The 27,419-nt window shown below is 34.7% G+C and overlaps 1 protein-coding gene across 1 annotated transcript; it reads right to left on the bottom strand.

Moving 5' to 3' along the window:
• Window positions 1-4,982: 4,982 nt before the first annotated feature.
• Window positions 4,983-27,154, bottom strand: PTPN20 (protein tyrosine phosphatase, non-receptor type 20). Its single transcript, XM_008054657.2, has 4 exons — window positions 26,756-27,154; window positions 22,457-22,672; window positions 5,979-6,041; window positions 4,983-5,095 (listed from the first exon to the last, which is right to left on the bottom strand). The coding sequence occupies exons 1-4, from the start codon at window positions 27,152-27,154 to the stop codon at window positions 5,030-5,032; spliced, it is 744 nt and encodes a 247-aa protein (XP_008052848.2). The 3' UTR covers window positions 4,983-5,029.
• Between the last annotated feature and the right edge of the window lie 265 nt (window positions 27,155-27,419).

Raw genomic sequence — 27,419 nt, 5'->3', positions numbered from 1 at the left:
ACTTTGAATTTTTCTGATTCTGGTTTTTGTTGCTCCTCTGTATCTTAATTTTCTTGGTGACTTTAAGCTCATTTTGAAATATCAGGTAGTTTTCTGATCTGCTTTTTGAATATATCTTTCTGGTGTAACTTCACTGTCTATGAGGATTCTTTAGCATTTTGATTTTTCTTATGGTAGCTTATATGGAATTTGATCATGAAACTTTTCTATTGATCATTTTTACGCAAATTTAGTTTTTCTCAACTTTTAGGTGGCTTTTTCAGACTGTTCTGTTAACTTCTGAACTTGCTAAGGGTTTTGGGCTCTGTTCCCCTTACTCACTTTTACATGACCTTCACTTTTCTTCACCCCTATTCTCTTCACTCTCCTCAATTTTTACTCTAAGGTTTCTCCCAGTGTGATAGTTCTGGAAACATGTCTCAGCTGGTCAGCTTTGAAAGTAGATAAGAACTAGATTGTTCTGACCACTTAGGCCCTGCCATGTGCTCCTTGAACTTTTTTCCTTTGGAAGTAGGCGATAGCCATCTAGTTTCAGCTGAACTTTTTCCCTTTGGAAGTAGGCAATATCCATCTAGTTTCAGCTACTGTCCTCAGCTTAGCTCATCATGCTTCCCAGTAAACATCTGTTGACTCTTTTGGCTGTGTTCAGATCCATCAGTTTATAAATAAAATGGGTCCTTCACTACAGAGTTTGAAAAGCACAGCTAAAGAAAACAGGAGGGAGACATGAGTGTTAGAAGGCTTCAGGGGAGAAGTGGTTCTTAGGTCATGAAGGACAATCAGGGTGGGAATGAATGCTAAAGTTCCCCAAGGCTCTGCCCCTGGCCTCCACCTCATTTTCTTTGGGGAGCTCATCCATTACCGTGTCTTCAAGTATCACTTTTAAGGCATACATTTTTCCAGATCTGAGTTTTCAGCCCATGAATCTTTTTTTAACATCAAGTTTGTAGAGACACTTGGAGGTTCCATGTGTATAACAAATTTAGCATGACCCAAACCAAGCACATGATTTTGCCTCCAAATTTTGTCATTGTATCTCACAAGTTTTGTTGTGTTTTATTTTCATTTAGGTCAAAATATTTTTTAACTTCTCTTGTGATTTTTTTTCTCTGACTCAGATTATTTAGAAGTACATTTTTAAATTTCCAAATATTTTGGAATGTTTGAAATATCTTTGCATTATTGGCTTCTAGTTAATTACCTAAGCCTATTTTGGAATTTTTTGAATTGTACCGAGACTTATTTATGAGCCAAAATATAGTCTCTTACTGAATGTTCCATATGCACCTGAAAAAGAATGTATACTTGGCTGTAGATTGGTGCAGTGTTCTATAAATATCAATTAGGTTAAGCAGGTTGATAGGGTTAATCAGATCTTTCATCCCCTTACTGATTTTCTATCTACTTGCTTGTTCTATCAATTACTTAGAGACAAATGCTGAAATCTAAAACTCTAATTATAGATTTTTTTGTCTATCTTTCTCGTTTTATCAGATCTTTCCATTTTTGCTTCATGTATTTTGAAGCTCTGTATTTGAAATGCTATCTTTAGTATATAATAAATTCATAAATATAAATGAATCTGCAATTCTCATTTATATTTATGGTCAACAATCTATTTTATTCCATTGACCTATGTATCCATGCACCAGAATCACATTGTTTTAGTTACTATGACTTTAGATAATAATTTGATTATTGCTAAGGCAAACTTTTTTCCTTCTCCCCAATTAACTTTCTAAAAAATATCTTGACTCTTTTCATGCATTTACTGTTTAGAATGTAAGCACCAACTGGTCACATTCTTATTAAGTTTAATCTAAAGTATTTAATATATTTTATAAAAATATATATATCGTATATATACCTGTTGCTCAGAGATATTTTCCTACTGAAAATATAGGAGAGGTTGGCAAACTTTTTCTTTAAAGGGCCAGGTGGTAAATATTGTAGGCTTTGTAAGCCATGTGATCTCTGCTGATACTATTAACACAGCCATTGACACTAAAGCACAAAACAGCTGTAAACAATATGTAAATAAATGGGTGTAAAACTTTATTGACAAAAACAAGCAAAAGGCAAATCTGGCCTGAGAACCATAGCGTGCTGATTATAGAGAGATTAATAGATACAGAAGAAGATTTTGACATAGTTATCTTGTACACTGACTTTGTAATACATTTTCTAATTCTATATTTCAGTTGAGTCTATTATTTCTATGTGTGCAAATATATAAACAAAAGATAATTGTTTTCTAACTTTCCAATATTTATAGCAATTATTCGCTTTTGTAGTCTTACTGCATTGGTTAAATAGCTCTGGAGCAATTCTCAGCAGTACTGCTAACAGGAAGTATTCTTGTTTTGTTAATAGGAAGCCTCTATTTTTTCACCTTCAAATTTGGTGTTCCTGTAGGTTTCTAAAAAAAAAAAAAATGTTATTTATCATGTTCAAGCTTCAGATAAGATGACTGTATTAGATGTCTTTTAAGATCCCTTCCAATTCAAATTGTTTCGTTATGAGGTTAATTATGACTTTTTAGACAAATTAGTGGCCTAGTCAGCGATCCATCACCCCCATTATATACTAATGACTTGTTTTTACTTAATGGATCCTTTCTGAATCTTCTGGTTCAATTACTGGAAACTTAAGACAACACAGAAGAAAATTAATTCTTCCCAGAAATCAGAAAAAAATTAAGAAGAAAATAAAACTTTTTAAAAAGAGTTTTTAAATGTGCTTTCCCTTGAAGCTTTTTAATATAAATAACTGAAATGACCTCTGAATATTAAAGGTAAACTTAACTGAAAATCAATAGTGTTCTAGAGAGATTGAGAGGTCCAAATAAAAATAAATTTCTAAATCATATATAAGAATAAAAATCTACAATGTTTATTTCTGAAAAGCTTTGGTTAAACATGCAAGCATCACGAACATAAATCTTTAAAATTATGTACTTAACGTTGAAAGTTAACAAATGTATATATGCTTATATGTAAATATTTTAAAATTTCCTTTAAATTAGGATTCACATACTCATAATGGTATCAATGAGTTTCATATTCAAATCCTAGGCAAAAATTAATTCATTATTGGTATAAAAGTTAGTATTTTATTAATTAGTCAAAATTTTCAGTTTGTAATTCACCTTTCAAGAATGAAGTGAAAACAAATGCAATCAGTATTTCCATATTCACTTATTTAATTTTCCTGGAAAATTAAAAATTAGTCCAACTGTAAAAATATAAGACACACATTAAAGAAAGGACATGTTTAACATTAAGAATTGTAGAATTTTTCTTTAAAAGAACATTTCAAGGCCCAGATACATAAAAACACTTCAGGCATACATATACATAAATATTTTCATTTAAATAATAGCATAAAATCCTTCTCAGGAAGATTGTAATATATTATACCTTTTACAGTAACAGGTAAAATAAAATTAGGGATATTAATGGCCAATTATCAAAATGAAATTACGTTTAGCATAGACTATTATTTATATGAATAATATAATGGCCAATTATCAAAATGAAATTATGTTTAGCATAGACTATTATTTATATGAATAATATAAATAATCTATTTGACTTACTATCAAATATATTTCTGGCATATCATTTTTAAAATGAGAATTACCGATTTTAATTCAACCAATCAAATATATTCATTTAGCCAAAATAACAAAATAAGTCTCTTAAAAATGCAGGATTCATATTAAACATATAATTTAATATTAAATATTTTCTCAATATAATACATATTCTGTTCTCCATGAGTTACACTCTAAAACACACATGTCATTTGCTTTGTAGCTTATAATTAGATACAACTTGTCACCAAAACTCCTTGACTAAAATATCACTATAATTATATGAGGCAAAGACCTATAATAAAATGAATGTAATAATGATCACAATCTTTTAAAAAACAGAGTATGGAAGTTTCCATTTTCACAATTATGAATCTGGTTTTCCAAAATCTGGTTCGCAAATCCAATTTCCAAATGTTTCAGCAGAGGTTGGGGAGTAATGGAAATAAATGATTTAATGGAATTTAAAAAAAACCTATCATAGATCTTAGTTTTAAAAATACACCAAGCATGAGAGATACCATGAATGACTCAGAATTACATAATAATGCTTATATCAGACTTTATTGGTTAGCTAAAGGGCAAAGAGTAAGAGGCAAGTTACATGTAATATTTGCTTTTAACAAAGCAGCCTGAGTAACATGCCAAGTGTTAGGGTGGGATAGGAAAGAACTCAGGCCTGGCAAAAATTTCCTCTTGGACTTTCTATATAAACATCTATTTTAGTTTTGGACTGTTCACCAGTGTGCTCATGTGTTGAAGAAGAGGATCTCTACCCACCCATGAAATGCTTCCCAAACCAACAGGTCCTTGTCTAGCTGCTCTGGGAAAGCAGCAGCATGTAAGTATAGGAAGATGGAAACCAATTTGTGTCTAAAGTTAATTCATCCTAACTGGACTCTTTTTTAATTGGGCTACTCAAATACCAGCTAGAAGTACAGAGTCTACCTAAAGAACACGAATAAATGTCTGTCTTAAAAATGCCTGTAAGAGGGCATGATGTGATCCTACGGTTTACTGACCCTACGTTCTCCCAGACTAAGGGCTTATGAAGTCTTGAAAATCTTCAGCTTCTTTTATCCACCTTTCCAAATAAAACCTTAATGAAAATAGTTTAAATGCTTTATTGGGCTCTATAATCCTTTCAACCGAATAGCAAAGCTGCAGTTGTTTCATGTAATATTTGTTTCACTGGAAAATATGAGAGGGTATTTTGACATTGTCTCGTGAGATCAATGAGTAAACACAATTCACCCCAAACCAAATACTGCTGTGTTCAGGGAGTTTTTAGGAAAAAAACAAACAAACAATTGATACACCAAGAAGCAGATTGCATCCATAACAAAGTCCTTCAGCACAGCTCAAACACGTTCTTTATGAGAAGGCTCAAAGTCACTTGGGGTAACTTCAAGTAAGAGGCAAGAGAAGTCTTTTTTAATCCAAAGTCAGAAGTTTCCGAAGAACTTCAAGCACGATTTCATAACAAAAGTGATACTGCTCCTACATACATACATATGAAAAACAACAGCATTTTAAGTAATTGAATAACAAGATTCACTTTCTGAGAACATATTTGTAATTTTCAACCACACCGGAAATTTCTTTAAAAGAGCAAACATTTAACATTTTAAAAAGAACTTATCTATGGAAAAATATGAGGAAGAAAAATGATCATAATATAGTAATAGTTCTTGGTCCACAATTTGTTAACTGGAGGTTTAACTGAACTTAGGGGAAACTGTCCATCTCAATTTCTTTGTATCTTTCCTAGATAAATCAAATTCTAAAAAGTCCCTTACATTAATCTTAACATACATACACATACAGAGACAGACATTTTATCTTTAAGATCAAGTCTCTCAGGTAACTCTATTTCAAGTAAAATGCCTCACAACATTACCCTAAAAATCAGTCAACATAAAGACTTAGGGGTAACTGTTTTCACTATCCATACTCTCCAGAGTCCCTTTCCCAATGATTACTAATGAATTTGACATACATTAAATCTTTTTTTGACATGTCAGCAACCTTGATATCTTCAAGGCAAGTAAATACCTAAAAATTCTATCCAGAAATTTATTCAACATTAGATGTTACTTAAACAGCATGGCATTATGGACAAAGCATGTGTCCATAATGTGCCCATCAGGAGACTTCAGCTTAGGTCTTGGCTTGCTATCTGAGTGACCATATGCAGCAAACTTTATTGCTCTAAACTTGAAGTACTTTATCAGGAATATCAGAACAAAACTAATGTCTACTTCAAACAATGGAAATTCAATGAAATCAAGTAAGTAAAAGAGCTTTATAAATTGTAAAGTGTTATGCAATGTTAATTTTTATATTCATTAATCTTATTCAAATTTATGTGGTGAAAGCTTACCTTTGTTTGAATCATGCCAGAACGTTGTTCTCTCATTTGGGCCACTATATCCCTGATGTTGAACTGTAATAAGATGACAGTAATTCTGTATTATCCATGTAGGGGAAAAACATAAACCCACAAGTTGCCAAATGAGCATTCCATACCTCTCTGTAGTAAAAGAGATGTCAAGATTAACTAGAACAGTCTCATTTTCCGTCACAAGAAAATATACTATTTTTAACCTAGACCAATAGATAAGGAAGATTTGTTTTAATAGATTTTCAGGAGAAAGCAGGAAGCAATCATTTATAATAAGAAATGCTTTCCAGAAGAAATAACAAATTTGCCCTTGTGTATTACCTTTCTGTTTATAAGCCAAAGGAACAAATTAAAACAGCATTGTACTTCTGGAAAAGCACAGAAGGCCTTCTCAGGCTCCAAGAGTAGCATAGCCATTTCTCATATAAAAAAGCCCTGTCACCTCAAATGCAGACTCTGAGCAACTGTCAGCCCAACACTAGATTCTGCATCTGCACGTGGAGACCAGCACAGCCAGCTGTGGTCGCTGAGTTAGTGCTGGCCTTCAGAGGTCTGTTGCTAGTTCACATGAGATGAGTCCAGAAACTGAAAGTAAGTATTTAGAAACTCTTATGGCAACCTGACACTGGCATAAGCATCAAGGAGTGTGATCAGCTGAACAAGATATAGCTCAGCTCAGATGTTGCTGAACTTGCCTGGAGTCACATGTAGTACAAGCGGAATACCAGTCATTTCAGCAAGATCACGCTGACACATGATATTTAAGGTTTGTCAACTGTAACCCCAAAGCATACAGAAATGGAGAAAAAGTAAACATTCTTTAATTTTATAACTTGTCTTTTATGGCAGTTAAAATTTTTAATTAAGCCTTCTAAAAAAGTTATTTTGTAATATAAATATAGGAAGTTGTGCCAGGAAGTTCTGTGAATCTTTCACCCAGTTCCCCCCAATGATATAATTCTGTATAACTATAGTACAGTATCGAAACCAGGAACTTAACATCGGGCAATCCACAGAGCTTATTCAGGTTTCACTAGTTTTACATGCAGCCATGTGTGTGTGTGTGTGTGTGTGTGTGTGTGTGTGTGTGTGTGTGTGTGTAGTTCTATGCAATTTTATTACATGTAAAGATTCATGTGACTGCAACCACAGGCAAGATACAGGACTGTTCCACCATAAGACTTCCTTGTATTATCCCTTTAGAGTTTCACCTACTCATCCACCCTAATCCCTAACCTTTGTCAACCAGTAATGTTTTCCATCTGTATATTTTTGATATTTCAAGCTTATTATGAATGGAATCACACAATATATAACATTTTGAAATTGACTTTTTCACTCAACATAATTGCCTTAAGATTCATCCAAGTTGTTGGTGTATCAACAGTCTGCTCCTTTTTGTAGCTAAATAGTATTCCATGATAGGAATGTGTAACAGTTTCTTTAACCACCAATTTGTTGAAGGACATCTGGGTTGTTTCTAGCTCCTGGCTATAATGAATTTGATTTTCTATGAGCATTTGTGCACAGGTTTTTGTGTGAATATAAGTTTTCATTTCCCTGGGATGAATGCCCAAGAGTGCTATTGCTGAGTTACGTTATAAGTTTAAAGAGTTTAAACTAAAGTTAAAAGTTTTTAAAAAGAAACTACAAAACTAATTTCCATAGTGGCTGTATCATTGTACATTCCCAATGTATGAGTATGGGTAATATATGAATAATCCAGTTTCTCCAAGGTTCACCAGCATTTATCCAAATCTTCACCAGCATTTGGTGCTGTCACTATTTTTATACAAGCCTTTCTGAGAGGTATATAGTGCTATCTCATCATGGTTTTAATTAGTATTTCCCCAAAGGTTAATGAAGCTGAGCATATTTTCATATGCTTGTCACTTGTATACACTCTTTGGTGAAATGTCTGCTCATGCCCTTTGCCCATTTCTAACTGGTTTCTTTGTTTTTGGTTGTTTTACGATTGACTTTGGAGGCTTCTTTATATATGATAGATGCAAGATCTTTGTTGGATATGTGGCTTACAAATAGTTTCCTCCAGTATAGTTGGTCTTTTCATCCTCTTTATAGAGTCTTTCACAGAAAATGTGATTTTAATTTGTTTTCCCTCTAAATTAGCTTAGTAAGTTTAGTTTTAAAGAGTTTAAACTAATGATGGCAAGAATGTGTGCTCTTACCACTTTTATTCAACACAGCTTTTGATGTTCTAGGTAGAGCAATAAGGCTAGAAAAGTAAATAGATATATACTGATCAGAAAGGGAAAGATAAGTCAACATGCATTCAGTATAACTGTCTATGTATAAAAACTAAAGAATCTGAAAATAAGGCCCCACAAATCTCTTAACATTAATAAATAAGTTCAACAAGATCACATGATACAAGTTCAACACACACAACATTGGACTTAAATGTAAAATATGAAACTATTCAATTTTTAGAAAGTAATAGGAAAAATTATTCAGAACCTATGCTAAGTGATGAATTCTTAGAATTGATATCAAAAGCATGAACCAAAAAGGAAAAATTGGTAAAATAAAACCTTATCAAAATTTTAAAAAATTACTTCTTTAAAGCTATTGTTAAAACTTTATAATTTAAGATTAGGCAAAATATGGAAATAAATTTTCATTATTAATTCTTAATGTTAATCTACTGACTACAAAACAAGCTTCACTGGACTGTTTTGTCAAGAAAGACAACTTTCCAAATGTGGCTATTGTGATTAACCAAATAATGATGATGAAAATGATTGCAAAGAAATGAAGGCCAAAAGAGTTTATAATAATTTTACCTGAAATTATGCACGAGTCCTCGTATATTGAGTTTTGTAGTCATTATTGATTGTAAAGTCCCAAAACCATACTTGGGTTATTTGTAAAGATATACTAGCTAAACAAAACAAGGGAATTATTAAGACTTATATGTCATTTACATTAAAAACAATTAATCCAAATACAAAAGAATTATTTTTTTAAATATTAGCTTTAAAAACCAACAGAGAACTAGTTCCAAAATGGTGGCACAGAAGCAAGCTGGCTTAACTCCACCAACCCCATAGAAAACAAAAAAATCCAAATATATAGCACCAAAATTATTACCAGCAATATCTAAAACTCAAATATGAAGAGGAGACAGTTCCTGGAGTCACAGAGAAGGGAAAAAACTCCAACAAGACACTAACAGAATTAGACTTCTGTATCTGCAATGCCCCTCCCGCCAAGCTTCCCAGCACCAAGCATGTGAAAAATCTCCCCTAAACTCATAATTTTTACATCAGAAAAAGTGATAGCAAGATGGACAACAAGATTCTATTTTGGGTTCCCTGGACGGAGACTTGTTCTTACCTCAACCCAGAGGAAGCACCGCAAATGCCTGAAGGAGAAATATAGCTGAGAACAGCTAGAGAAAAAGAGGGGAGGCAGGACTTACCATCTCAAGTCCTGGCAATTCTGCTCTGTAACCTAGCAAAGGAGATGCCAAATCAGAGTAGCACCACGCTATATAGGAAGTACATTCTGCAGTTCCACTGGGCATGAACCTTTAGCCAGCTTCCCAACACTGCCATGATATCCATTTGGGAACTTCCTATTGAAGATGGGCAGCTTTCTGATCATTTACCACTGCCAAGGCAAACTCGGGCTTAAGGTGCCATCTAGTGCCAAGCAGAGGCAGCAACATAGAAAAAAATTCAATAGGTAAATTGTACAAAATATCTAAGCAAACATATCCAATAAAAACCAAAACATTTCAGACAAATAAGACTGAAATAACTAATCTTTCAATGCAAATACATAGACATATATCCACAAGTAACAACAGCAAACAGAACCATGACCTTCCCAAACAGACAAAGCAAGTAACCAGTAACTATCCTACTGAGGTGATGATGTGTAAGCTACTTGATCAAAAATTCAAATAGAAGTTTTGAGGAAACTCTGTGATCTCCAAGATAACACAGAAGAGTAATTTAAAACTGTATCAGATAAATTTAACAAAAAGAGTAAAATAAATTAAAAAATAAACATAAATCTTAGAACCGAGAAATACAGTAAACTAAAAATTCATTATAGGATCTCAATAGCAGATTAGATTAAGCAAAGGAAACAATCAGTGAGCTGAAAAACAGGTTATTTGAAAATACACAGTCAGAAGAGAAAAAAATAAAAGTCAAAAATAAAGATCACCACAAGATATAGAAAATTACCTCAGAAAACCATATGTAAAAAACAGCTGAACAAGGGCAAAAGGTAGAAAGCTTATTCCAAGAAATAACAACAGAAAAAATTTCAAAACTTGAGAAAGAAATATCCAGGTGCAGGAAGGTCAAAAAACACCAAATAAACAACTCAAATAAGACTACCCCAAAGCATACAAAGATCAGACTCTCAAAACTCAAGGACACAAAGAGGTTCCTGAAAATAGCAAAAGAAAAGAAGCAAATAACATATAAAGAAGCTCCAATTCACCTGGCGACAGACTTCTCAACAAAAGCCATATAGGCTAAGGGACAATACTATCAAAGTGCTGAAAAAAAACAAACTGCCATCCAAAAATACCATGTGCAGTAAAGCTACTCTTCAAATCTAAAAGAGTGATTAAATTGTTTCCATACAAGCTGAGAATTTATTACCATCAGACCTGTCCTACAAGAAATGCTAAAGGGAGTTTTCAATGCAAAGACAAAAAAACACTAGCTTGCAAAAAGAAAACTTTTCAGAGTAAATCAAGATAGAGTTTCTTCAGTACCAGAGAAAAACAGGTCCAGCAGCACATCCCATGACTCTCCAAAGGAGTGATAATAACGTCTTAGAACAACGAGGAAGAAAAAAAAATCCATTGACTCAGGCTGGAACTAGCCAAATTTTTACCTGCATTGTGGCAGAGGGGGGCTGAAAACAGTTAAAATTATTCTTTTTTTAAAAAATCAACCTGCAAGCTCCAAACCTGCTAGACATGGGAACATGAGAAAAACCAGACAGCCACAGACTGCTTTCCTGTAAATGCAAGATAATAATTGATTCACAACATTACCCGGCATCCTCTCTTTGTAAAGTTATTGGTTTCCGACCTCTACTTGTCGTGTATATCCTGTAAACAACTTGTCCTTTGAAAAACTGTTTCTGCTGATTATAAGATTATAACTTGCAGATTCTAAAAAAATGTATAGCCATACAACCCAACTCCCTCCCCTACCTAAACTAATATATAAAACCCTTCTCTTCTTTCTCTGGGTTGCTCAGTCTTGGAGCATTAGCTCGCTGAGTCGCAACAGCACCAATAAAACACTGCTTCCTAAGATAGCCTTGGTGTCACAGTCTCTCTGATTTCCCACAACAGCATCACCACAGTCCACCACAGCCTGCAGATGCAGTAGGGAAGGTGAGTGAGGGGAATTTAGGAGTTCTGTGCTCCTGTCGCAAACTTGCAGGGCTTTCTGATCCTTGCAGGACTCTAGTCTCTCATGGGAAACTGCCTTACCCACTGCCATGCTCTACCATGGAGTAGTGCAGGAGAAAAAGCCTTGAGCAGCACAAGCCACCATTTCCCAGGAATTTATCTTTGCAGGCAGCACAGCTGTTTGCCAGCCATTCTGGGAAGGAACAGGCTCCAAGCTGAACTTCATAGCTGCAGACAGTTCCTGGTTGGGTGGGCTGCCTGAGAACACCTAAGTCCTTGAATGCCACTACACTTTTTTTGTTTTTTAGTTGGAGCCTCACTCTTGTCACCCAGATAGAAGTGCAGTGGCATGCTCACAGTGCTGGACTCAGGCGTTCCTTCCGCCTTGGCCCACTGTACTTTGACATTCAGATTGCAGACTGCTTGAGGCCAAGGCAAAAGCCTGGTAGAATGTGTTGCCATAGCAACCTCTCCCCCCAATCCCCAATGCTTCTGGGCCTTCCCTGCACAGCAGCTTACTCCAGTGGACTGGGACTCCCTTCTAATCTCCACTGTGATCAATGCACTTGCAGGGTGCTTCAGCTCCTTTCCCCTGTACTCACTTCAAAGGCTCAAAACAAACAGAAATTGGGAAATCCTCAGAGCCCCATACTTGACCCAGGTTTGCTGGGCCCTTCCTTGGAGCAACAGTCACCAAGGAGAAACCCTACAGCCATCATCATAGCTGACTTTCTCCCACAAGTGGCAACTCCTGGCAGAAGTCAACAGTACAGTCTACCCCACCAGATATAATATTTCAGTTTGGGGGAAGGCCTGATCACAAATCCCAACTAACACCACTTTCCAAGCCACTGTAGCCACTCAGAATGCCATGAGTCAGTGCAGGTACCCAGCACAGAACTGCCACAGCTGGGCTATATATAATCAAGGCTATATATAACCAAGGCTATATATAACCAAGGGAACACTACAGTGCCAATGTCAGCCCCCTGCCAACTTCAGATAAGAAGTAGACTACCCAAATGAAAAAAAAAATTCTGACAATATGAATAAGCAGGATTCTCTAACACTCCCAATAAGACCACATTAACTCTTAAGCAATGAACTCTAAGCAAAATAAAATTTTTGAAATTCCAGACATAGTAGTCAAAAGGTTGATTATAAAATTGATCAATGAACTTCAGGTAAAAACTGAAAATCAACATAAAGAAATTAAAAAAAAAACAAAAAACCCTATACAGGACATGAATGAAAAATTCTCCAGAGACAGATATCTAAAAAAAAAGAGCTGAAATTCCAGAAAAGAATCATTAAGGCAGTAAAAAATGTTTTAACAATAGACTAGAAGAAGCACAAGAAAGGATCTCAGAATGCCGGAGGCCAAGGCAAAGCTTTGAAATTAATCCAATCAGACAACAATAAAGACAAAAGAATTAAGAGAGTTGAACAAAGTCTCCAAAAAATGTAGGACTGTGTAAAATATCCAAACCTAAGAATCATAGGTATTCCTTAGGAAGAAGAGAAAGCAACAGGTTTGGAAAACCTATTTAAGGGAGTAACAAAGAAAATACTTCCTGGCCTTGCCAGATATCTAAACATCCAGATACAAGAAGCCCAGATAACTCCCAGAAGATTCATCTCCAAAGCATACAATCATCCAATTATGCAAAGCTAATGTGAAGGAAGGAATTTTAAGAGAACTGAGGCAAAAGCATCGAATACCTTACAAAGGTAAACCTATCAGACTAACAGCATACTTCTCAGCAGAAACCCTACAAGTCAGAAGGGATTGGGGCATCTTCAATCTTCTCAAACAGAGTAATAGTCAGTCAAGGATTTTGTATCCCACAAAGCTAAGTTTCATAAATGAAGGAGAAATAAAGTCCTTCACAGACAACAAACACTGATGAAATTTGTCACTACTAGACTGCTTCTACAAGTACTACTCAAAGGAGTTCTAACTACTGAAATAAAAGATCAAAATACACCAGTAGACAAACACTGAAACCATAAACCTCACAGGTGTTACAGAACACCAACACAACAGAGAAAATAAATAAATAAATGAATAATAAATAAATACATAAATAAAACAATCAGATAACAACCAGTATTATGAATGGAATAATACTGTATATATCATTATTAACTCTGAACACAAATAGTCTCACTAAAAAGATACACACTGGCAGAATGGATAGAAAGATACAACCCAAATATATGCTGCCTTAAAGAGACTCATTTAAGTCACAAAGACTCCTGTAAACTAAAGGTAAAAGGGTGAGGGAAAACATTCCATGCAAATGGAAACCAAAAATTAGCATGACTAACCATTCTCATATCAGATAAAACAGACTTTAAATTAACAACAGTAAAAAAAGCCAAAGATGGCTATATATAATGATAAAAGGACCAATCCAATGAGAAGACATAAACATTTTAAATATATATGTGCTTAATGCCAGAGCTCCCAGTCTTATAAAAATAAATTCTACTAGACCTAAAAAAAGGAGAGATAGACAGCAATACAATAATAGAGACTTCAACACTTCAGTGTCAGTAATAGATCATTCAGGCAGAAAGTCAACAACAACAAAAAAACAGTGCAGTTAAACCAGATTCTAGAATAAATGGAACAGACATAATAAAATATTCCATCCCCAAACTACAGAATATACATTTTTCTCATCAGCACATGGAACATTCTCCAAGATAGACCATATCAAATCAAGTCTCAATAAATTCAAAATAAATCAAAATCATATCAAACACCTTCTCAGACCATAGTGTAATAAAACTAGAAATTAACTCTAAGAAGAAATCTCAAAAGCAAACAAAAACATGGAAGCTAAAAATTCTGCTCCTTGAGTTAACAATGAAATCAAGATGGAAATTTAAAAATTCCTTCAATGAAGGACAACAATGGAACAAGTTATCAAAACCTCTGGGACACAGCCAAATCTGTGCTCAGAGGAAAATTTACAGTGCTTAAGCTCTACATTAATAAGATTAAAAGATCGTATATCAACAACCTAACATCACACCTGAGGGAACTAGAAAAACATGAATAAACTAAACTCAAAGCTAGGAGAAGAAAAGAAATAATGAAGATCAGAGCAGAACTAAATGAAATTGAAGTAAAAAAAATACAAAGGATCCATGAAACAAAAAGTTGGTTATTTGAAAAGATGCAAACAATTGATAGACTGCTAGCTAGATTCATTAAGAAATGAAGAACGAAGATTCAAATCAGTACAATCAGAAATGAAAATGAAGGCATTACAATTGACACCATGGAAATTCAAAGGATCATCTGAGACTATTATGAACAACTCTGTGCAAACAAGCTAGAAAGTACAGAGGAAATGGATAGATTCTTGAAAACATTCAAACTGTGATTATAAGTCTCCCGACAACAGAATTCAGAACTTGGTGGACTCAGAGCTGAATTCTACCAGACCTTCAAAGAAGAATTGATACCAATTTTTCTGAAGCTATTTTACAAGATTGAATAGAAGAGAATCCCCCTTAACTTATTCTGAGGCCAGTATCACCCTGATACCATAGCCAGGAAAAGATTGAACAATCAAAACCAAAACAAAACAAAACAAAACTATAGACCAATATCCCTTACAAGCGTAGACACAACAATTCTCAACAAAATATTACCAAACCTCCAACAGCACATTTAAAAAATAATAATAATACACCACAACCAAGTGGGTTTTATTCCAGGGATGCAGGGGTGGCTCAACATACGCAAGTCAAAAAACATGATCCACTACATAAGGAGAATTAAAAATTAAAAAATCATATGATCGGGCAACCCCCTTGGGTCTCCTCCCACTGTGGGAGCTTTTTTGTCCTCTTAATAAATCCTGCTTTTAAAAAAAACATATGATCATTTCAATACACAGAAAAAGCATCTGTTAAAATCCAGCATCCCTTCATGATAAAAACCCTCAGCAAAACAGCCATAGAGGGAACATTCCTCTAAATAATAAAAGTCATATATGGCAAACCCACAGCCAATATCCTGAATGAAGAAAAGTTGAATGCATGTCCACTCAGAACTGGAACAAGGTAAGAAGCCCATTTTCACCATTCAACATAGTACTGGAGGTCCTAGTCAGAGAAATCAGATAAGAGAAAGAAATAAATGGTATCCAAATTGAAAAAGAAGAAATCAAACTATTTCTGTATGCTAAAGATATGACCCTTTACTTAGAGAATTCTAAAGACTCCTTCAAAAGACTCCTAAACTTGATAACTGAATTTGGTAAAGTTTCAGGATACAAAATTAGCACACACAAATCAGTAGCACTGCTATACACTAATAACAACCAAGCTGAGAATCAAATCAATAACCGAGTTCTATTTACGATAGTAGCCAAAAAGCTAAAATACTTAGGAGTATATTTACACCAAAAAATGAAAGAACTCTACAAAACTCTGATGAAAGAAACTATAGAGGACACAAACAAATGGGAAAACATCCCATGCTCATGGGTTGGAAGAATCAACATTGTTAAAATGACTGTATTACCCAAAGTAATCTACAGTTTCAACACAATCTCAATGAAATTATCAATGTCATTTTTCACAGAATTAGAAAAAACAATCCTAAAATTTATATGGAACCAAAAAAGAGCCAGAATAGCCAAAGCAATCATAAGCAAAAAGAACAAAGTTGGAGACATCACATCACCTGACTTCAAATTATACTATAAGGTTGTAGTAACCAAAACAGCATGGTACTGGTAAAAGAGCAGACACATCATTCTATGGCAAATAATAGAGAATCCAGAAATAAACTCAAATACGTACAACCAACTGATCTTTGACAAAGCAGACAAAAACATACACTAGAGAAAGACACCCTATTCAACAAATGGAGCTGGAAAAACGGAATAGCTATATGGAGAAAAATGAAACTTGATTCCCATCTTTCCTCATATACAAAAATTAACTCAAGATGGATTAAAGACTTAAATTTCAGACTTAAAATGATAAAAATCCCAAAAGAAAACCTAGGCAAATCTATTCTTGACATTGGCCTAGGCAAAGAATTTATGGCTAAAACCTCCAGAGCAAATGCATCTAAAACAAAAATAAACAGATGGTACTTAATTAAACTAAAAATTTATGTTGCACAGCAAAATAAATAATCAACAGAGCAAACAGGCAACCTACAGAATGGAAGAAGATATTCTCAAACTACACATCTGATAAAAGACTAACATCCAGAATCTACAAAGAACTCAAACAAATTAGCAATAAAAATCAAATAACCCCATTAAAAAGAGTGTAAATGACATGAACAGATATGTCTCAAAATAATCTATAGAAATGGTCAACAAACATGAAAAAATGCTCAACATCACTCCTCAGGTAAGTACAAATTAAAACCACAATGAGTACCACTTTACACCAGTCAGAATGGCCATTATTTAAAAAAAAAAATTTTTTTTTAAATAGATGCTGGCATGGTTGCAGAGAAAAGGGAACACTTATTCACTTTTGATGGAAGTGTAAATTAGCACAACCTCTATGGAAAACCATATAGACATTTCTAAAACACCTAAAAGTAGATCTACTGTTTGATCTAGCAAACCCACTACTAGCTATCTACTCAAAAGAACAAAGATCATTATATTAAAAAGACAACTGCATCTGCAAATTCAGCACAGCAAAATTCACAATTGCAAAGATGTGAAATCAACTAAAGGCCCATCAACAGATCAGTAGATAATGAAAATGTGTTATATATACACTATGGAATACTATTCAGCTGACAGAACGAATGAAATAATGCCTTTTGCTGCAACTTGCATGGAATTGGAGAACATCACCTTAAGCGAACTAACTCAGAAACAGAAAAGCAAGCATTGCATGTTCTCACATTTATGTGGGAGCTAAATGGTCACAAAGATAGAAATTATAGAAACAGGGGACACTAACAAGGAGGGAGGGGGTGGGAGGACAAGGTTCAGAAACTACCTACAAAGCACAATATTCACTATCTTGGGAATGGGCCACCTGAGACCTAATCCCCACCTCTACACAATATAATGAATAAGCATGTGTATTTCCTGAATATAAAATTTAAAAAGGAAAGTTAAAAGATGATAAAGCGGTCAATTTAGAAAGAGAATATAAATTGTAAATGTCTATACATTCAACACCAGCACACCCAAGAATAAAAAGCAAACATTAATAGATCTAAAAGAAGAGACAGACTGCAATACAAAAATAATAAGGGACTTTAACACCTGAATCTCACTTGATTATCCAGATTGAAAATCAATAAAGAAACACTGGAGTTAAACTATACACTAGACAAAATCAGCCTGTCATTTACAGAACATTTCTCATAACTACTACAGAATATACATTTGCAAGAACACAAAGAACATGCTCTGAAACAAACCATATTTTAGGATACAAAACAGTCTCAACAAACTTTAAAAAGTGGAAATTATATCAAATATCTTTTCTGACCACAATGGAATAAACCTAGAAATTAATAACAAGAGGAATGGTGGAAACTACAAACACAAACACATGAAAATTTAAAAACATGCTCCTGGCTGGGCTTAATGGCCCATAATGGCTCATACCTATAATGCCAGCACTTTGGAAGGCTGGGGCAGGAGGATCACTTGAGCTCAGTTCAAGACCAGTCTGACAACATAGTGAGACCTTGTCTCTACAAAAAAATAAAAAAATCAGCCAGGCATGGTGGCACACAGCTATAGTCCCAGTTACTCAGGAGGCTGAAATGGAAGAATCACCTAAGTCCAGGAGGATGAGGATGTGTCAAGTGGTGATCATGTCACTGAACACCAGCCTGGGTGACACAGTGAGACCCTGACTCAAAACAAAACAAAACAAAACAAAACAAAAAGCTCCCGAATTACCAGTGGGTCAATGGAGAAATTAAGAAGAAAATTTAAAAACATGCTTAAACAATAAAAATGGAGATATGACATATCAAAATCTATGGCATACAGCAAAAGCAATATAAAGAGAAAAGTTAATAGCGATAAATGCCTACATTAATGAAGAAGAAAGATTTCAACCTAACAATATGCCTCATGGAACTAGAAAAGCAAGAACAAAACAAATCCAAAATTAGTAAAAAGGAAGAAATAACAAAGATTAGAATAGAAATAAATGAAATCAAGGCAAAAAAATACACTCAATGAAAAAATAGATTTTATGAAAAGAAAAACAAAGTAAACAAATATTTAGCTAGACTAAGAAAAAAGTGAAGACCCAAACAAAAAAAAAAGACATTACAACTGACATCACAGAAATACAAAGAATTATTAGAGACTATTACGAACCATTACACTCCAAAAAATAAAAAAACCAAAAGAAATGAATAAATTCCTAGGCATATAGAACCTACCAAGATTGAACCATGAAGAAATATAAAACTTGAACAATGAGTAACAAGGTTGAATTAGTAACAAAAAGGTATCCCAACAAAGAAAAGATGGCTTCACTACTAAATTCTACCAAATTTTTAAAAACTAACTAATATCAATTCTTCTCAAACTATTTGAAAAATCTGAAGGGGAAAGAATTCTTCCAAACCCATTCTATGTGTACAACATTAATCTAATACCAAAACCAGACAAGAACACAATAAAAAAAGAAAATAACAGGCCAATATTTTTAATGAACACAGATGCAAATATCTTCAACAAAATACTAGCAAGCCTAATCCAACAACACATCACCCCCAAAAAAATACACCATAATCAAGTGTGAATTACCCCCAGAATGCAAGGATGGTTCAACATACAAACATCAATAAATGTGATATACCACATCAACAGAAGGAATGATAAAAACCATATGAAAATTCTAACAGATGCAGAAAAAATATTTAATAAAGTCAACATCCCTTCATGGTAAAAATTCTTCAAGAAATTAGGCATAGAAGGAACATACCTCAACACAATAAAGACCATACACGATAAATACACAGCTAACATACTGTATGGGGAAAGGCTGAAAAGTTTTCTTCTAAGAACTTAAACAAGACAAGGATGCACACTTTTACCACTATCATTTTTAATATTAGAAGCCTTAGCCAGTGAAATTAGTAAAGAGAAAGAAATAAGAGACACCCAGATTGGAAAAGAGGTTAAATTCTGCCTCTTAGCAGACAACACTAATACACACACACACACACACACACACACACACACACAGGGTGCCAAAAAATGTATAGTCATTTTTATATGTATAATAACATTTATATTTTATAATATGTATTGCTTTCTGAAGTTGACTTAAATTATAGTAGCAATGCTTAGTATGATATTCACTCAACCATGCTTCTGCTTTTTTTTACTGTCCTGCCTGTCACATGATGATACTAGCATTCATTTGATTAACTCCTTGTTTTGAGCAAACATCACACTTAAAATGTGTATACATTTTTTGGCACCCCTGTGTATATAGACACATACACACACACACACACACACACACACACACACACACACATATATAAATTAAGGACTCCACAAAACAAGTCTTAGAACTGATCAATAAATTCAGTAAAATTTCATAATACAAAAAACCCCCAAAAATCTGTGGTTTAAATTCATCTGTACACCAATAACAAACTAGCTGAAAAGAAATAAAGAAGACAATCTTATCTACATAGCTACCTAGCAATAAATTTAACCAAGAAAGTGAAAGACTGCTACAATGAAAACTACAAAATACTGATGAGAGAAATTGAAGAAGACACAAATAAATGAAAAGACAGCCCATGCTCATAAACTGGAAAAACTAATATTCTTAAAATAACCATAGTACTCAAATAAATCTTCTGAGGAAATGCAATCTCTACCAAAATACCAATGACTTTCTTCTCACAATATAAAAACCATCCTAAAATTCATGTGGAAAGACTCCAAATAGTCAAAGCAATACTGAGCAGAAAGAACAAACCTGGAGGTATTATACTACCTGACATTGAAATATACTACAAAACTATAGTATTCAAAGCAGCATCCCATGTATTTACAGTCAACTGATTTTTGACAAGGGAAAGGACACTCTTTTCAATAAATGGTGCTGGGAAAACTGGTTATCCATATGCAGAAAAATGAAATTAGACCCCTACCTATCAATATATTAAAAAGTCAACTCAAAATTTAAGACTTAAATGTAAGACCTATAACTACTAGAAGAAACCACAGGAGAAATGTCTTAGAACATTGGTCAAGGTAAAGATTTTATAGCTAAGACTCCAGAAATATAGGCAACAAAAACAAATGCAACTATATTATACTAGAAAACTTCTACACATCAAAGGAAACAATAAACAAAGTGAAGAGATAACATACAGAGTGGGAGAAAATATTTGCAAACCATTCATCTGACAAGTAATTAATATACAGAATATATAAGAAATTAAAAGAACTCAACAGTAAAAGAGCAAATAACTAGATTAAAAAGTGGGTAAAGGATCTAGATAGACATTTCTTAAGAGAAAACATACAAATGGCCAAAAAATAGTTTAGGTGTTCTCAATATCACTATCCATCAGGGAAATGGAAATGAAAACCATAATGAGATATAATTTTACCCTACTTTTAATGGATGTTATCAAAAAATAACAAATGCTGGCAAGGACACAGTGAGAATAAAGTATAAATGTAAATTAGTAGAGCCATTATGGAAAACATTGTGAAGGTTTCTTGAAAAACTAAGAATAGAACTAGCATATGATGCAGCAATGCCACCACTGAGTATTTATCCAAAGGAAAGGAAAGCAGTATATCAAAAGGGTACCTGTACTTCCATGTATACTACAGCACTATTTACAATAGTGCAATGGTATCAACCTAAGTGTCCATCAACAGACAAAGAGATAAAGAAATTGTGGTATATATACAAAATGGAACACCATTCAGTCATTAAAAAGAGTCATCTGAGGCAAAATGGAGTCTGGAAGACATTATGTTAAGTGAAGCAAGCCAGACAGAGAAAGATAAATACTACATGATCTCACTTGAGCTTAGAAAATTGAGTTTATAAAAGTAGAGAGTAGAATTGTGGATATTAGAGGTTAGGAAAGGTAGGAGGGTGGGGAGGATGATGAAGTTGGTTAGCAGATATAAAATTACAGCTAGATAGAAGGAATGAGTTCCAGTGTTCTGCAGCACAGTAGGAATAATAGGGTTAACTATAACATATATTTTCAAAAAGCTAGAAGAGATGATTATGGGTGTAAACAACAAAAAATGATAAATGTTTGAGCTGACAGATATGCTAGTTATCTTGATTTGATCATTACACATTATAGACCATATCAAAATATCAGTCTGTGCCCTATAAATATGTAAAATTGTTGTGTCACTAAAAATAAATGAAAAAAAAAGGGAACACATGAAATCTATTTTAACAAAACTTGAGAAATAAAAATAATAATGGAAATAGTACAATCTTAGCTAGTTCCAAATTTAAAAGGAAAGTAAGGGATTATTGATGACTGATCCAAACCCAATAATATTATTAACCTTATTTTACAGATTAAAAAACTGGGTTTGAGAGAGGATGAACAATCTGCACAAAGTCTAAAGTATGTCGAAAAACTGGCAGTCAAACCTAGAGATCTCTCATTAACTCTGAAGTCTACATTTTTTTCCTAACATGTTCACATACAAGTGATTTATGTTCATTTAAAACAGGCACACTTCATCAACATTCTCTAGCAAGATTCTAAAAACCATGTGCGGGGGTTGGAGGGAAGAAAAAGAAATATAAACTCACATTTTCTGTTTATCTCCTTTGTTTCAGATATTGTCCAAAGTCTTTTATTTACATTACATACTGTAATCCTCACAACCACCCCAGGAACCTACAGCAAGCTCAGTGAGAATCAGGTATTCAAACCACACATTTAATTTACTAAGTTGCTTTTGAAGGCCAGTATTCGTCTTTAATACTATTAAGCTGTTAAAAGTAGTGTGTTTTACCAACAGCATCAGTTTATCTGCTTGATTCACTCACTTACTGAATGGTTCTTTTCAATGGCACAGAACACGACATCCATACATATGAACACCCCTGTCCGGCCTACACCAGCACTGCAATGAACAACCACAGGTCCTGTAATGTGGCTCTTCCTCACATAACGAGCATATTTTATGAAATAATCTGCTGAGGCAGGAGTGCCATGGTCTGGCCACTTGGTGAACTGCAAGTGTTTTACAAAGTGACTAGCTCCTGTCTGAAAGAGAAAGAGAGAGAGACAGAGACAGAGACAGAGACAGAGACACAGAGAGAGAGAGAAATATCAGGGATCCATGTCAATTTCTAATATATCAACAACAATAATAACAATGGCCATACTGTATAATACTAACATTATATAGAGCTTTCCAAGAGTACTTAAACTTCGTTTTGATGTTTATACTAATTCTGGAGGTTTTTCTCCATTTTACAAAGGAAAGCACAGTAACAATAATAAGAATGATACTAACAGGTAAGAAAAATTGAGTACTATGTGCCAGGTACTGTTCCAGTGACTTCACATGAATTACCTCACTTAATCTTCACACCAACTCTGTGAGCAAGGCACTATTTTATCTCCATTCTCCAGGTGAAAGAGTAAGCATGAGGGTAAGTGAGAAACATCCACTAAGTGAGAAGGTTCACACATTTAGCGCAGGAACTATAATAAAAGTCTCCTGAATCTTAATCTACCATCTTTCCTCTGAACCATGAGACTGCAGGAAAACCAAGATTTCAAATACTTAGAGTAACAGATAAGCTGACATGTTAGGAATAAGATCAAAAGGCAATCTATCTTAGCTTAGATATTATATACTAAATTCATTTAAAATAGGTGGGTGCTAAACAGGGAGGCAACAACTCTTCTGGCTATGAGGACAAGGTATATAATGATCATGAGAATAGACTGTGGTGCCCACTATTGTGCTGAGCACACTTGGAGTCATGAAACTGTCCTCAGGGATGACAGATAAAGCATGCTGAATTTACCTATATCCCATTCAAAGGGATCTCTTCCCTCAGTGCAGGGCCTTCATCGTACTGCACTTAGGACTCTCATGGCAAACTCAGAATGGATTTCTCACTCCTCCTCTCCTTTTCCCTAATGCACCTTTCCCCCTAAGTTTCCTGAATAAATATGTTAGTGTTCAAGCCCTAGTCTCATTCAAAGTACCTACTGACATCTGTGATGGTTAATTTTATGTGTCAACTTGACTGGGCCATAGTACCCAGATATTTGGTCAAACATTATTCTGTGAAGGTAATTTTTAGATGAGATTAACATGTAAATCATCAGACTTTGAGTAAAGCAGATTACTATCTATAATGTGTGTTGGCCTCATCTAATCAGTTGAAGGTCTTAATAGAATAAAGACTGACCTTCCATGAACAAGAAGGAATTCTGCCAGCAGACTGCTTTTGAACTCAAACTTCTGTTCTTCCCTGGGTCTCCAGCCTACCATCTCACTCTGAAGATTTGCCAACACTTCACAATTACTGGAGCCAATTCCACAAAACCAATCAATCTCTCTCTTTCTCTCCATATCTATATACACATCCTGCCAGTTGTATTTCTCTGAGAACCCTAACTAATACAGAATTATCCACTGATTTATTTAGTACAATTTTCTACCTAAAAATCATAAATCTAGAAAACCTTCAAGTCACTTTTATTATTGATAATTTCTGTATTACTTATTATTTCTATAGCACTTGACAGCAGCAGAAATGACCTCAGATCTATAAATAGCAGTGGAGATATTATAACTAAAACTTCATTGAACTTAATACCAAACAGAAAATTCAAGTTTGAATCATCGGTATGTGAAATTGAATGAGAAAAACAATACTTGAAAATCTTGTGAGGGCACTAAGTTGAGGACTGCTATCACTACATCACATATTTCAGGTGTGAGATCTCTCCTGCCACCACTGCCCACTGAGAATCTGCACAAGGGTGGGCCTCTCTGATTTCCTCATCCAATGCCATGAAGATGGAATCTCTGAGGCAGACTCTAACCATGGGTGAGAACACCATGGGTCTGAGGCTTGTGAGCCTCAGCCCAAAGGCCACCCCTAGACCTCCCTTGCCAAGGTTCCCCAGGTGGACCTTGCAAACAGATAATTGCTCTGTGCCTTTCACCTGGTCTATATTTTCTAAGTACACACGTCATTGGGAATAAACTTGTTCAGTGTCTCCCTTTCCCACTAGACTGTAAGTGATTTAAGACTGTATCTGTCCTTTATCTCCAGGAAAGCAGAAAAAGCATTCGGGGCACTCCTTGCTGTCTACTTCTTTGTCTAATTTATTCTTCCTTTTCCTTGTATAAAAAAACCTTCTTTCTTGTGAGTTTCAAACCTCTTAGTTTTACTTTCTCATTGTTATAAACTTCCTGGGTCAAGCCTCCACATTCACTGAAGATCCTAGCCTTCTCCCTACCACAGATTCTGGCATCCTCCAAGGCAAATTCAGTGTCTCAACAGCCCAACACTCTAATCTCACAACAGTTTTATTTCTCTTTTCCAGGGAAGACTACTTTCTTTCTTCTAGTACCCACAATGATAACCACTCCTTGGGTTACCATCATCGATAATGTCTAGTATCAATTTTCCAGTTCTACAACTCGGACATCAGTTTCTGACCAGAAGCTCTTATGCTACCACCTTATTTGTGCTTCACTTCTACAACAACATGACCAACTGGAGCTCTTCAGTCTTTGCACCCTCCATTTGACCCTAGTTACCTGGCACCATGATCTCATTTATATCTCTAAACAATTTAGACTTCATGCCTGATTATATAAATCATTCTCTTAACTCTCAATTTCTTTGATGCTTTGCATCTCACCACATGTATTAGGTGACATCCCACCCTAGGTCAGTCCCATAATCTATGTTCAGGGATCCCATAATTATGCTGCTGGAAAGAAAATAATCATATGTTGCATATTTTGTTACTATTGCAAGTGTATGGGCCCAATCTCAGCAACCCTTTTCCTAGTCATTGTCTATGTTCCAATCAATTCTTTGGTAATGACTCCAAAACTCACCCCTTTCTTCAAGCTTTCTGCTAAATTCCAACTCCTTTCACTCCCAAGGAGCATATGTATCAACTACCTGTGAATCCAATCCACTAGAGCAATATAATCTAATAATCTTCTCCTGTAAACCATTCCTTTTCTATTTTCCAAATCTATTACAGCAATAAATCCATGAATTATTCTGGACCAAGGCTTCCCTAAAGATGGTTCTACAGTGATGCAAATATTGGTTTTTTTAGTGATGCAAATATTATAAATCCATTCAAATATGGTAGTTGCCAGTAGTATGTGACTAATAAGCACTAGAAATGTGGCTGCTACAAGAACTAAATTTGTTATTTTACATAAATTTAATTAATTTAAGTTTAAACTTAACCACATGTGGTTACTATATTCAATAGCACAACTTTTAACCCCTCCTCTGTCACTTACAAGCCAGAGGTCAGAAATTACATATAAGTCTGTCAATTTTATCTATGTAGCACCTGTGTCTATGCTTTCCTCCCTCATGTCAATTACCCTAGTTGATCATGCCACTCCCTTACTAAAAATTATTCAATGTATCCCATTACCGTGATAATAAAGTTCATGTTCTTAGGTGAAATATAAGACATTTCAAGTTTTACCTGGTTTCTGTGCACTTTCTATAGACTCATCTCATCTCTCATTCCTCCCTGGCATTGAATTTTTATATTCTAGAAACACAACTACTTACATTACACTATACCTACACCATATTATTTTATATTTTGATCATCTACTTCCTCCTCCTGTTTTTCTCACTGAGCAATTCTCAAACCAGATGTCACTTCCTTCTGTAAGCCTTCCCCCAAACCTCATGTACATCTAAGTACTTACCTTCTGAGCCTCCAAAGTATCCCATAAAGATTTCAACATTACCACTGAACATGATAACTGAGTTATCAGTGAATGTACCAACTTCTCCACTACTCAGTGCCTGACACAGTGACTCAATTCATATTTGCTACACTTGGCAGAAACAGCAAAAGTACATCCAAGAATCAGACAACTTCTAATAGTTACCCTCCCCACCCCACCTCTCCTTTCCAATTCTTTTTCTTCTCCCCAGGCAGAGTCTTGTTAAGCAGAAGTAGAAGTGGTGGTGGCTTAATTTCTGGTACCAGGAGAGGTAAAAAGTTACTTCACAAAGTATCTTCAGTCTATTTTCCATCCTACTCCTAACTTATAGTCCTAACATATTTGCTTGTGTATACACATGGGGATTTAAAAAAACTTACAGATTTCTCCACAACTTGAAACATTCGAATAGTGAAATATCGAAATATCTGGTAGTTCTCCAGGAAGATACGAAAGTGTCTCAATTCCAAAGGCTTCTTCAGGGAAATGGGCCAGTAATGGTAGCATTTGATAATTCCACCTTCTAGCTCTCTGGTAATCATGGCAATAACATTAGAATTATTTTCCGAAACCATTTGCCAAAAGTCTTCTATGGTGCCTGGCAGTGGTCCTTGGGTAGCGATATAAAAATACTCTTCTTCAGAATTGACTATTCTAATATGACTAGCATTGATATAATCCTGATTGTTTCCAAGATGAACACGTGTTGAATCATCTATTACAGAAACAGAAACACCTGGTAGATAAAAGGCAGGAGAGGCAATATACCCAGACTTCATGAAAAAATTTCACACAGGTGAATCCATATAACCCTTTGACCAATAGAGAAGTTGGCAAAAAAAACTTCCTTTCAAAAGAGTTATTTGATTACATTGAGTTTAAATTCTTCTCTCCTCAGAACCTATTGTCATGACCTAAGACATATACAATCAGGAGTGGTTTTTTTTTTATTATCATCTTTAATACATACAGAAGGATGACATTAGAATCTAGGCACTTTGGAAAATTTCTGTTATAAATGATATAGGCAGGATTAGGCCAAGG

The sequence above is a fragment of the Carlito syrichta genome, unplaced genomic scaffold (genome assembly GCF_000164805.1).
Source record: "Carlito syrichta isolate Samal-C Ts95f unplaced genomic scaffold, Tarsius_syrichta-2.0.1 Scaffold297402, whole genome shotgun sequence".
Taxonomy (NCBI): Eukaryota; Metazoa; Chordata; class Mammalia; order Primates; family Tarsiidae; genus Carlito; species Carlito syrichta.
This window is presented reverse-complemented; position numbering and strand designations above follow the sequence as displayed.

Bases quoted from the DNA above. Each gene is read 5' to 3' on its own strand.
- PTPN20 (XM_008054657.2), bottom strand. From the start codon at position 27,154: ATGAAGTCTGGGTATATTGCCTCTCCTGCCTTTTATCTACCAGGTGTT. The intron at 22,673-26,755 runs GTAAGTTTTTTT...TTTCTCTTTCAG, and splicing joins TTCAAGTTGTGGAGAAATCT to ACAGGAGCTAGTCACTTTGT. The intron at 5,096-5,978 runs GTAAGCTTTCAC...GTATGTATGTAG, and splicing joins CTGGCATGATTCAAACAAAG to GAGCAGTATCACTTTTGTTA.